Raw genomic sequence first — 13,866 nt, 5'->3', positions numbered from 1 at the left:
TAAAACAAAACTTATTTCACTGGTATTTTTTTCAGTCACGTCCATGTTTTGGGTTATGTAAAGACTTTATCCTGTCCAATCTACCGCTGCTGAGCCGAAATTTACGTAAGTAATGATTTTTGTTACTCATTTTGTTGCAATAAATGTTGACCTTTTCATATTTAAGCTAGATTTCACAGATTCATCAGGCAATCGTTTAATATTTTATACTCTTTTAAATGGGATGGACTTGCTGAAAATTAAATTCTTCATGATTTTCAGAAGTTTGTTCTGCTTTCGTGTTTTTTGTTAGACTACAAGTAAATCCTACACGTGGGATCAATATTTATTGATTTTACTGTGAAGAAACAAATAAGATCAAACCTCTTCAAATATACAAAAGATAAAAGATATAATCAAAACAGAAATATAGTAATAAGATGGTATAAAGATACGTACAAACACAAATCATACACACTTTCTTTATTTGTCAATTGATACTTGGGAATTCCAATAAATTGATGCAACAAAATGTATAATAACCTGGATTTCTAAATACTTTTTGACAAACATAAAGATTATTTGGTTTGGGAATTCCAAGCATTATATATATAATTTATTCTGATAAACCGCTGTAGATACAAATTAAGGTACACAGAAGAACACAGACATTATACTTTTTGACAAACATAAAGATTATTTGGTTTGGGAATTCCAAGCATTATATATGTACTTTATTCTGATAAACCGCTGTAGATACAAATTAAGGTACACAGAAGAACACAGACATTATACGATACGGAGTAAGAAGGACGCATGATTTCTTTTATCGATTTATTGTTTTTAACTCTTATTATTTCGTTCTCTTCCAACCTAAATACTACAGGATTGGGCACTCACAAAACTGAATTAACCTCGCCACATATTTACGTGACAACCAAATATCAGTGACACTAACATTCGTTGTTACTTTTTATTTGCGACTTCTTGCTTATCTAGAAATAAGATATTAAAATTCCTGTTGAAACTATTGAAATCTTTCACAACATCTTCTGACGTGGGACGGTTCCCCCTCCCCCATTTGTATTCTTTATTATTCCACTGGTCGATATTAAAAGAAGGAGGCTCATGAAGTGGAAAAAAACAATCAATAAGTCTAACAACGCCATGTTCATGTGCTTTTCCAATCAGAAACCACCTCAGTGCATGGTTGTACTTTATCAATATTTAGAACTTTTTTGTCCGTAAAGAAATTGGGCGTTTATGGCTGTAATTCTGTTTAATAAATTTACAACTTTTCTGGACTGGGGGTCAATGAAGAGCTAGTGTAGACACTTATGTATTTTCTGAAGACTGTGGTGTCTTTTGATTTCTATCATTTTCGGTAAATTTGTCATTGACGTTTTCCTATGACTCGCACAGTTTTTTTTGAAATTTTCAACATACATATAAGATATGTGTTCATGGTAATGACAAACCCATATTTAAAATGATAAGTAATAATTCAAGAAAAAATAGCTGCACAGAATCATATACTATAATAACTCTGAATGATTTAGTGTTAGAAAGGGTCGCTGAATGGGTACTCTGGATGGTCTTTCATTCTACAAAATATAAATAAAAAGTTTTCATTTAATAGATTTATAAATGATTGAGAAACCAATGTCGCAATTTGAAAGCTGACCTTAAATGAATTGACTATTATTCAACTTCAAGAATTCACGCACCCTTAGCTTTCATTTTTTTGGGATATAGCGTTCCTGGTGAATGTATATTTAGAAAAAAACGCATCACATATAAAGTGTTCATTTCATTTACATTGATTCTACACATCAGTATTGTCGTTAAATTGTTATTATCTGGATGAGAGTTTTTTCTCAGTTTATTTTTTTTTAACTTGGTGAATAAATAATTAAAATTACATATGCATGTATTTTGAAGAAGGATGTGATATTTTTTACCTCATTTTGATACACAAATGAGTACAAAATATTTTCCTTTTAGTTTTATAGACGAAAATTCAAAAATAATGCTTTGGTCAGTTGACAGATCAACAGTAATAAACAAAATAGCACCAACTTACCCATTAAAAGAAAATATTCGCTTGTTACTGTCTAATTTTGATAATTTTCTCATTTCCTGTTTCGTTAAGGAGAAATTCTTAATCTGTAAGAAATATACGAGGAGTTAATACGTATAATGCATCAAAATATCTAATAGTTACAGCAGTATATAAAAGTATAACTATGAAGAAATAAGTGCGAATCTACATAAGTTTTAGTATACGTATTTTTTTACGTCCATTTTCTTGTCACGCCCCAGATGGTTGGTAACTGACCATTATTATTTCAAAACAATTGGAATATTGCGAATATTGACTAAACCTTGAAAAAGGTAACATAGTACAAGGACGCAAAAAGTACAGTCATAAACACTGGTAATTTGTATATAAAAATAAAAACGTGCAAAATGAGCATTAATTGCCAAATTTAATGTGTTTTGGAGACGACAGAGTGTTGTTTGAAAATTTGCGGATAAAGATTGCAGAATGATGGTCGCAAAGTGATCATACTGATACTGGCGACGTTTCTTATTCTATTTCTAATGCAGATGAAAGAAAACACATATGCCGTAAAATTTACCCGCCCGCCGTCTGCGTTTATGCTCATAATCAAATATTCCCAGTAGTTGAATTGATCCAAGTAACAAAAAAACCCAAATACAATAAAAAAGAAACGAAAAAAAAAACTTCAAACAGTTAAATCAAATTCTATGATAGCTTTTTTTATATAACATTTTATTATACCTTACCTCCAAATTCAACCGCATGCGATCTTTATTTTCTGTCTTTGGAATGAGTATAAGTCCTCTCTGCAGTAGATGGCGCAAACATATCTAAATATACAATTTTACTGATAACACATATATTCCATGCACATACTTGACAAATATAATTGTTTAATTTGTCTAGAAACATTTATTATATGTACCTTATATGTTGTCTATCATGCACCGACTAATTTTTGATAAATTTATATAGTAAAATTATAATACCAAATAGCATGTATACAGGGTAGAACCCTACGATGATCATGAATGATTACGATTTAAAAATAAACAAGTCTACAAAAATTATTTATTTCTTGATTTTCACAAGTAAAACTGAAGAATTTGATGCCTTGTATGAAATGACTGCTAAAGTTGAAAGATTACATAAATAGGTTATTCTTATGAGGAAACCTTGTATGAAATGACTGCTAAAGTTGAAAGATTACATAAATAGGTTATTCTTATGAGGAAAACCACTTCACATTTTCTTTAAAACAAGGTGTACGATATCGACTTTAAAGATTTCTGCTTTGGATATTAAGCGTATTTCTTGCAGAATATTTGAAAAATCTCTGAGACCTAACTGTAGCAATCACCTAATGTTTAATTTGCTTCAGTTGAATTAAATAGATTAATTTAAATTTTGAAATTTTCTTTTAGTATGTATTCACCATAATTTAAGTTATCTTTAATTATAATCTGAGATGTTTATGGGGTGATATTATGCAACGTAGTACGACTCGTTTGTCTTTTGTAAATAAAATAATGATGTTACCTGGGCTGGGGTACGTTGGTGGCACTTTGCAATCTTTGAAATTACTGGTTCTTCAAACAAATCCCAATATTTTCCATTGTTTCTGAGGAGATAAAGAGTACTCGTTTTAACTGACAAGAAGCCAAACACACACAAATTTGGTTTCAAATGAAATTTCGATGAGGAAATCGCGTTAAGTGCACATGTTTTACTTTAAAAGTGTTGTTCGTGTATGCGATAACACCATGGTTATTTACAAAGGAAAGTTTGTAATTTTGCATAGATTATATTATTAAAATCATGTTTACAACACGAAAGTGCAGAAAAATGGTTAAACATGCTATCAAAGACAGCTTCATCTTTCACCAGAAGTAATGCAATATATTCAACAGTAAATTCATCTTGCGTGTTCCTTTGTTATCTTAAATGTCCACTTGGTATCTTCCGCCTCTTGTTGTCAATGTGATTAGATTATATGTGCATGCACTGACCGTTCATTGTGTTATAATGCTATTTTTTCTTATTTTATTGTAATCAATGTACGAAATTTCAAACCCACAAGGATCCATGATTGTTGAAAAAATGAATTTTCATTTCTATACATGTTGCTCCCCTTAAATTCATGAATCTATGACTTTCCAACTTTTGATTCTTAAAGGTGTTTATATTTTGAAGAAGGTTTTTAGTACTGTTTATCTCTTACCTGATTTGTAATCCTGGGGAACCTAATGGGGCGTAAGCTGTCACGGATATATTCCGACGTTTGCAAAAATCAACTAGTTTATTTTGTTGTAGGTATGCATGACATTCAATCTAGTAAAAAAACATGATAGAAAAATAAAACACATTTACTTTATTACTTGCAAAAAGTTATTACACCCGAAGGAAAATTAAAAAAAGAAAACAATCAAGAAATTTTATGTTGATGTGGAAGGGTGAAATTTCAATGGTTTGTATGTATATATTTTTAACTTTCAGGATTGTACTTTGATCTGTATGAAATTACTGTTTTGATAATAAAACATCCATTGGAACATAGTTATTGGATCTGCTTACTTAATTACAGAATAGTATCTTATTTCAATAATAAAAGAATGAAGCATGCTGTTTTGTTTTTCTTTATATGCTAATTAAGGTGATGACCTGAGTTCTGGCATGTGAACCTTTTAAATGTCTATTCATTGTATTGATGGTCAGTATTGGTCACTTTGTCCATTCTCATTGGTCATTTAAATCACATGTATATGTGTGGAGGGAAATCTCAATGCTTATCATTTTGTTTGCTTATGCTTATCTTTTTAATTGCTTTGCTTTTGCTTAACATTATCTATTTAGATTTTTTCGTGTAGAATCTATTTTTGCATGTAATTGTATTTTCAAGACATTGTTACATCATTGAATAGTTTGTAAAATCAATAAGCGATTTAATTCAATTGGATTACATTATGATATTTTGTTAGAATAATGAAATAAGAGAAAAGGTTCAGAACTTGTATAATTTATTTTAATTGGAAATTCATTGAGTTCTCATTGTAATCATGCTATTTTTCTTGAACCGTTGTTTATAATTTTATATTTCATTACAGGGTCTTTTTGTTACCAACTATTTTCATATCGTAATAAAACGAATGCTATACCTTAGAAGTTTTTTTTTTGTGTGTAAAAACCCAGGAAAACCACTTGACTACATTAATATATTAGATATTTAGTAAGGTATGAGACTGCAAACTATTCAAATATTCTGCTAAAGTTAAGTGAATCAATGAAAAAACAATCACAGTTCCTTTGGTATTACAAGCAATCACATTATTCCAGCCGGTTTTACTTCTACTGCAGGAATGCTAACATGGTAAACACTTGGGAAAAACATTGATACTATTGCATTTCTTCCTTGGTTTAGGGAGTTGGACACATAATGTGAGTTATAATATAAAATACAAGAAGAACTTTCAAATTGCTTTAGTTTGGTTTAGATATATTGAATTTGCAAGAATAGCAATAGGGATCGGACACAAACTTATAACAACATCAGAGATAGCCTTTCCCAATACAAATATAATCACAAAACTTAATAAAGACGAATAAAAGTTACAAAATACGAGAAACAAAACCAATTCAATATGAAATATAAGATAAATGTGGACTGGAGTGGAATAAGTGAGTGCGAATTCAAGTGTTATAGATACATATTTGTTTTGAATCTTTGCGTTCTTCTGATTAGTTATTGTACAAAATTAAAATTTGCGGTATTTAGCCAATATGCATGGTCTCCGTCACCAGCTTATAGAAGCTTAACTGATATAATATATCGTTCAAATTTTGATAACAATATATCTCTTGCTTCATTGTGGAAAGTGCACTCGAAACAATAATGAACCCATCTTCAAATGAGTGGACACAACTGTATGCGGGATTAGGTTTGATATTAATACGGCGCAGATCTGCACTTAGTTTTGCTTTATTGTGTGGCGGCTTCATCGATAGGAACTTGTAATATAAAGATTTAATTGGCAAATGAAGGCAGACTTACTTGGTTGACAACAGGTTTTATTCTGGCATTATTATCAATCCTTTCCACTTGAGAAGCGTTAAAATTCGAAAGCCCAATAGCTCTTGCTAATCCTGCATCAACCAGTTTCTCCATTTCCTGCACAATGAAACGGCTTAAATTTAATACATGCATTGCACATTAATTACTTTGTACAAGAGTGCACACGCTGAAATGTCTCGCCTGCTTTACTGACCATTAATTTTATGTTGATAGTCCTAAATATAAAGCTTTACTACAAGCATCACATAAACTTAACACTATCCAAGAAAATGAGGTCTAGGTCAGATAAACTAAATCGGAAATACATGTACACCTTACAATCATTCCATACACCAAATTTAGTTGACCTATTGCTTAAAGTATCTAAGAAACAAACTTAACCATGAAAACTTAACATTGACCAATGAACCATGAAAATGAGGTCAAGGTCAGATGATACCTACCAGACAGACATATACACCTTACACACATTCCATACACCAAATATAGTTGACCTATTGCTTATAGTATCTAAGAAACAAACTTAACCATGAAAACTTAACATTGACCAATGAACCATGAAAATGAGGTCAAGGTCAGATGATACCTACCAGACAGACATATACACCTTACAAACATTCCATACACCAAATATAGTTAACCTATTGCTTATAGTTTAAGAAAAACAGACCAAAACACAAAAACGTTACAGTGAACAATGAACCGTGAAAATGAGGTCAAGTTCAAATAAAATCTACCAGACTGACATGTACATCGTAAAATATTTCCATACACCAAATATAGTTGACCTATTGCATATAGTATTAGAAAAAAAAAGACCAAAACACAAAAACTTAACTTTCACCACTGAACCATGAAAATGAGGTCATAGACAAATGACACCTGTCAGATGGACATGTACACCTTACAAATATTCCATAAACCAAATATAGTAGACCTATTGCTTATAGTATCTAAGATATATGGACTTGACCACGAAAACTTAACCTTGTTAACTGATCCATAAATGAGGTCGAGGTAAGATGAAAACTGTCTGACAGGCATGAGGACCTTGCAAGGTACGCATATACTAAATATAGTTATCCTATTACTCATAATGAGAGAGAAATAAACATTACAAAAAATCTGAACTTTTTTTTCAAGTAGTCACTGAACCATGAAAATGAGGTCAAGGACCATGGACATATAACAGACGGAAACTTCATAACATAAGGCATCTATATACAAAGTATGAAGCACCCTAGTCTTCCAGCTTCTAAAATATAAAGCTTTTAAGAACTTAGTTAACGCCGCCGCCGCCGCCGCCGCCGCCGGATCACTATCCCTATGTCGAGCTTTCTGCGACAAAAGTCGCAGGCTCGACAATAAACGGTCGGTTCTAATCTGTAGTGTAGTCAATGCCGTTTTAAACTGAAATGTCTGATATAGCATTGAACATTCTTATATTGTTCGCCTGAAAGAGACACAAACAGGGGTGATATATAACCTTCATACAGGAACTTCTTAGGAAGAAAGAAAAGAAGTTAGCAGTATCCTTTAACTTCACTTTCCTCTATATAGATGATGTTCGCTCACTAAATATTTTAACATTTGGTGACTATGTTGAACGCATCTATCCCATCGAACTTGACATAAAGGATACAGCAGATACAGTTAAGTCTGCCTCATATCTTGACTTACATCTAGAAATTGACAATGATGGTCGGTTGAAAACAAAACTTTACGACAAAAGAGATGATTTCAGCTTCCCAATTGTGAATTTTCCATTTCTATGTAGCAACATTCCAGCAGCGCCTGCATACGGAGTTTATATCTCGTAGTTGATACGATATTCCCGGGCTTGTATTTCCTATTATGATTTCCTTGAGAGAGGGTTGCTGCTCACAAGGAAGCTATTAAACCAAGAGTTTCAAGTGGTAAAGTTTGAAGTTGAAATCATCCCTTCGTAAATTTTACGGACGCCATCACGAGTTAGTTTACCGTTAAGGAGTATCCGTTTCATAGACGACAACGGATATGTTCCAATTGTCGTAACTACAATCCCGTCCCCTTTTCCCCGAATGTGGCCTACCGAATTAGACTTTTCACCGGGTTTGTACTAACATTAGAAACACGACGGGTGCCACATGTGGAGCAGAATCTGCTTACCATTCCAGAGCACCTGAGATCACCCAAATTTTTGGTGGGGTTCGTGTTGCTCAGTCTGATTTTCTATGTTATGTTTTGTGTACTGTTGTTTGTCTGTTTGTCTTTTTCTTTTTTAGCCATGGCGTTGTCAGTTTATTTTCGACTTATGAGTTTGAATGTCCCTTTGGTATCCTTTGCCTCTTTTTTCAGATACTCTTTAAGAACTTGAAGAGAAATTAATGACAAAAAGACCGGGAGAGCTTGATCATGTATATTTTTCTCAAACAATAAATTTCGGTACCGATGCCTATGCACCGTGATCTTTCAAATTCCCTTTTAAAATACACACAGCTGCTGAGCTCATCTTTTAAAGCAATATATGGTGTATATTATGAAAAATGACTTATTTGAACATTTAATTTTGGAATTGGAAAAAAAATATTATTAATTTAGCAAAGAATTATTCCCTTTAATTGACTAATTGACTTATAAGTGTAATCATGTTCCTCAGGCTTTGTCATTTCGAAAATTAGACAACAGTAACCGAGAAGGATTTGATATTACAAATAGTAGTAACACGCTGTACACTGCTTAGGCAATAATCACGTACACAACAAACAAAGGGCAATATTAATAATTCAACATAACTATTTAATTATAATGTTTACCCGCCATGTATCAACGATGTCAGGATAGTCATAGTCATCTGCTGAACAGCTAGGATAAGGGATATACTCTGATTCTAACTGTAAAATAAGACAAAAAATAAATATGCATGTACATGTAAGATACCTGATAAAACCTTCAGAGATCTTTAACCTTTTTATAAACCGAAGTCATTACAGTCATAAAATAAATGTCAATACAATTATTCACATACTGAGTATATCTGCACATGATACAACTATAAATATATGCTTGTCATTATATCATGACATTTATTTAGGTACAATAATTATCATAGAACATGTAATCTACATAAGTTGTATATTGTCCTTATTTTAACACCTACCTTTATAGAAGCAGGTACATGGACAAGGTATAGGTCTATATATTCAATCCGCAAATTTTTAAGACTTTCTCGTAATGAAGAAACTACATGATCTTTCCTCATATGGTATGTAGGCAGCTAAAAATATTATGTACAAATTAAGCATTATTATTTTATGGGAATATCCTGGCATCCCTCATGACTCCTACGTATACTAAAGAATGATGTCAGGGGCCTTGCAGTCATTGGTTTCTGTTGCCATATTATAATAGTTTTTCGGTTTTTTTAGCGTAGAGTATGCCATAATTTTCTCTATTGAATTGTTTCACAATTATCATGCTGGGGCCTTTTATAGCCTACTATGCGGTATGGAGTTTTCCTCTTTTGTATAGGTCTTTACCTCCCCGTCCTTTGGTCTCTCGTGGATAGTTTTGTCATCGTCAATCATAACACCTCTCCTTATTTCTATATAAATAGATATGACTACGTCATTTCATTATAATTTGTCCCAAAATACATTTTTGTTACATAAAGAGTTGATTTATTTAGTAAAATTTAAGAAATCGATGCCGAAATTGGTTATGAAAATTCGAATCTTGAAATTCTTTAGATTGAATGAGTCGTTTATACTGAGCAAGACAAACTTAATTTTTGTATGTTTGAACAAAGCACGTCCGGTTGTAAACATTCTGTTTTCTTTTTCAAATTTTGCATAGATGCGCATTTCTGTTGAAAATAAGAAAATAAAACATTTTGTACGTGCTGCGGGGGTGTTTAACGATCCTGATCGCCCATGAAGGTCCCAAACGGTCGGCTACTAGACGTCAAAAACTTTGATGGTGTTATATTCACAAAATTGACATTTTACGCACGTATTTGTCGTTCGTACTTGAAATTAATATTCGAGATATGTTTATGGTACACATGAATATCCGTAAAGGTGAATATTTTAACATTTTGCGTAGGGTGAACGTGATATGCAGTAGTGATAGAGTGTAAGCAGATGGAATACGAACAATAAATACAATTGGAAATGGGAAGTCTTAGAATAAATAAGACAAAGAAATCTGTTGAAACTGGTTTGTAAAGCACGACGGGTACAATAAAATCCAGGACGGGCACAATAAAATTGATGAAATCTGCATAGCAGAATAAATTAAATGGCAAAAAAAAAGTGGCACAACACCATAGACGAGGACGTATACTTAGAACAGAAATGACAATTTTGATATAAATTTAGAGACAAAAAATATGAAAGGAGTAAGGTTGGAGGTCATCTCATGATCGCAAAAAAACTTTTAAAAATATATATATAGGGTAATATCTCTTAAGCACTGGGATATATTATACTACTATCTGAAAACTTAGTAATGAATGTGAATAAAGGGAGATGTGGACAGCAAAATAAAATCACAAACAAACTTAAAGACTTCTAGAGGTCACAAGTTGGTATTTAATAATAAACAAATGTCTATTCAATATGTAATCTCAAGAATTATCCCAAGTGTAGAAAAGATGTAAATAACAGACTACAATAGATCTGTTTCAATACCAAATTCTCTACATTACTAAAACAAAGAGGAATCAGTAAAGCACATACAAGACAACAACTGACGAAATTCCTGACTTAGCACATGCACATGCACGTGCACATGGGGTGGTGTTCGGGGTTAATTTATCGTATCGAAGAATTTTTAGTACTACTAAAATCAAGCTCAAAATATCTACCTTGCTGATATAGTATATTTCTTCTAACCACCCTTTTCATTCTTTTTTTATTTGTAGATGTGATTAATGCTTTTGTTGTTTTACCTTTAAGGTTTGGCGTTACCTAGTTCCCAAGTTCGTTCTCTTTGTAGTAAGTTCCGATAACTACGTATTACAAATTATTTACTTGTAAAGTTAGGTTGGACGAAGGCGTGCTGAATTACTTATTTTGTTACCTATTGCATTTCATATTTTCAAATTTTCGATTTTTAATTTTCATGCTCTAAATTTTGATAAAACGTACCGGACAGGCGAATCATGATAGGCAATAAATGTTCTTTGACCTTAAAAAGATATGTCAATGAAACAGCAACCCAACAACACAACTTAAAAAAACAACTTTATATTAACCTTTGTAGTAACATATAGTTCTGATCTAGAAATTTTGTTGTAGATAATCGCATCTTGTAAGGCCTCGCCCAACGCACTCTCTGTTCTGTATGCATGAGCGGTGTCGAAATGTCTGTAGCCACTTTCTAATGCATCAAATATTACATCACGCATGTCAGCCTGAGATATCTAAAATTAGAAAACGAATCAGATATAAATTACAATTATTACATGTAAATATGTAGGACTCGGAGGTGCGATGGGGACGCTGAAGTGCGATGGTCACGCTGAAGTGCGATGGTCTGCGCCGAAGTGCGATGGTCCGTTCGCTGATGTGCGATGGTCTATATGACGCGTGGTTGCTTGTTTAAAATCTACAGAATTATTTAATTGTTTTATAGTTAGTATATAAAATATTCATTATTGTCTATGTATGTCCTTAGTTACAGTTGAATATTAAATGAGAGATCGTCCTCTTTGATTTTCTGCATGTGAACATAATTCTGCTTTAACATTTTATGTTTACCTGGTTCCTCTCATTAGTTCCTCGTTTGCAGTAATAATATAATACAGAGAGTCTGTTTACGAACCCGTATCGGTATGTATTTAGAGATTAATGCTACGATCCATCGTACGTAAACTAGAACCTTTTGTAGTTTTCGAAAAAAAAAACTGCTACAGAAGGTTAACTCTATCAATCACTCTCCGTTTCCAGTAGTTTATAAGCCCTTTATTAACTTAAAAACACGAAAACTGCTTCTACAGTAACACAATGTAACGTCGACCTAAAGCAAACAAACTGCCTTTTACATAGACATGAAAAGCATTGAAAATATAGTTTATTTAGTCCATCTCACTTCAGCGTTACCATCATCGCACTTCGGCGTAGCTATTTTAAAACAAGATAGCGTCATGTGCAATGCCACCATCGTATTTCAACGTGACCAAAAGCGCACTTCAGCGTCCAACCATCGCATTTCAGCGTGACCATCGTGGTTTGGAGTACCATCGCGGTTCAGAGTCCTACAAATATACCAACTTTTTCATGTCAGAGATATTCAAAAATATAGACTGTTGCTCAACTTTATATCAAAGTTATCTAGAAATCATAAAACAGACATTTACTTAATTTCAATTATATCGTAAGTATGAAAGAAATTTTCCTTTTTGTCTTAGATAGTGTGCTTCACTTTTGCACAATTAATAATAATAATAAAAAAGAGACTACGCAACATTTATAACTGCATAATTATGTACATTAAAATTCAAGTTCCAGATACATTTAACAATACATTTAATGATTTGAATTTTGTACTGACATTATAAAATCATTCAACATAACTAAAACAACTGTCATATATGTATGGTGCAATATTCAATTTACAGTTTTATTCATTTGCTATCATTTAATACAGATGGTATATCACAGATTGTTAAACGATTTTTAATGCTTACATGACAGTCATAGACATCAATTATTATCGCTGTTCAACGTTTTTATTTGTGTTCAAGTCGTACGTCTTAATGTGTGGGCATTTATATGAGACATACTGACCAGATGACCCAATAATGAACGAGTGGTTTACAATAAGACCATAAAAAAAGAAGCATAAGATCAATTATTTATTGTTTATTGTAATCTTTCAATAAAGTCTACGGTAGAAAGTTATTTTTTCAAATTACAATGTTGGTTCATCTTAATTTTATATTTTATCTATCCTGCAAGGAGTCAACTATTGTACAATTAATTAACAGTCTCCTGTTATCTCGCTTCCATGTTGAGCAAGCGGTAATATGAATATTTCTATTTGTGAAACAGTTTATCATTGGGTCCTCTTCGCGGTCCGAGTTTAAACTATATTTCGATTTCTTTGAAAAATCAGAGACTACTATTTGAATTTTAACAACTAAAGCTTCAAGTGCCGGTTGTAAATTGCAGGATAAAACAATATATGTACATTTTCGGCAATATAAAATTGATCCTCGCTACGAAACAGGAAAAAAGCTCGGCGATCCTCACTTTTCGTCCTGTTTCTAAAGGTCGTAAAAATAAATTATATATTTTCTGACAATGTACATATATTGTATATGTATTTTGTTTGTTTTACTTATTTACATTTATTTAGGTTCTTATCAAAAGGACAAACATGCAAATTGAATTATGAAATATAAAATAAAATATCTTTTTGTCTACCTTTTCAAGATTTTTTTTTCAAAATGTTAAAATACCGTTAATTGACTTACTCTTGATGTACCAAATCCAATTCCTGGAATTATTTGTCCGTTACTGAGAATAAAACTATCTGCCATTTTGCCTTGGCTAATTGGAATGCTTCTCTAATGTGTGTAATAGCCTAATCATCGAGTCCGTTTTATACTACCAAAGTCCGTATCGGGGTCACCAAAGGTACAAAAAAAAGTTAATCACATAAAGGTGTAGTCATCTTTGTAGGGATGACAGTTATATTCTTTATTCCAAAACACTACAGCTTATAGGTAACAGTAGGATAAATATTATAGTAGGCATTACATAATTCA

At 32.2% G+C, this 13,866-nt stretch overlaps 1 protein-coding gene across 1 annotated transcript; it reads right to left on the bottom strand.

Annotated features, from left to right (window-relative positions):
• Positions 1-445: 445 nt before the first annotated feature.
• On the bottom strand, positions 446-13,653 carry LOC127727738 (prostaglandin F synthase 1-like). Its single transcript, XM_052234853.1, has 10 exons — positions 13,573-13,653; positions 11,350-11,517; positions 9,253-9,369; positions 8,909-8,986; positions 6,093-6,209; positions 4,266-4,375; positions 3,584-3,665; positions 2,791-2,874; positions 2,063-2,145; positions 446-1,583 (listed from the first exon to the last, which is right to left on the bottom strand). Exons 1-10 carry the CDS (start codon positions 13,636-13,638, stop codon positions 1,541-1,543), a joined length of 948 nt encoding a protein of 315 aa, XP_052090813.1. The 5' UTR covers positions 13,639-13,653; the 3' UTR covers positions 446-1,540.
• Between the last annotated feature and the right edge of the window lie 213 nt (positions 13,654-13,866).

The sequence above is a fragment of the Mytilus californianus genome, unplaced genomic scaffold (assembly GCF_021869535.1).
Source record: "Mytilus californianus isolate M0D057914Y unplaced genomic scaffold, xbMytCali1.0.p SCAF_2, whole genome shotgun sequence".
Lineage (NCBI taxonomy): Eukaryota > Metazoa > Mollusca > Bivalvia > Mytilida > Mytilidae > Mytilus > Mytilus californianus.
Note: the sequence above shows the minus strand (reverse complement) of the source record. Positions and strands in the feature narration are given on the sequence as shown.

Coding starts and splice junctions, on each gene's coding strand:
- LOC127727738 (XM_052234853.1), bottom strand. CDS start 13,638: ATGGCAGATAGTTTTATTCTCAGTAACGGACAAATAATTCCAGGAATT. Junction 9,370..11,349: donor AACTATATGTTACTACAAAG/GTTAATATAAAG, acceptor TAATATTTTTAG/CTGCCTACATACCATATGAG. Junction 3,666..4,265: donor TCCCCAGGATTACAAATCAG/GTAAGAGATAAA, acceptor TTATCTCCTCAG/AAACAATGGAAAATATTGGG.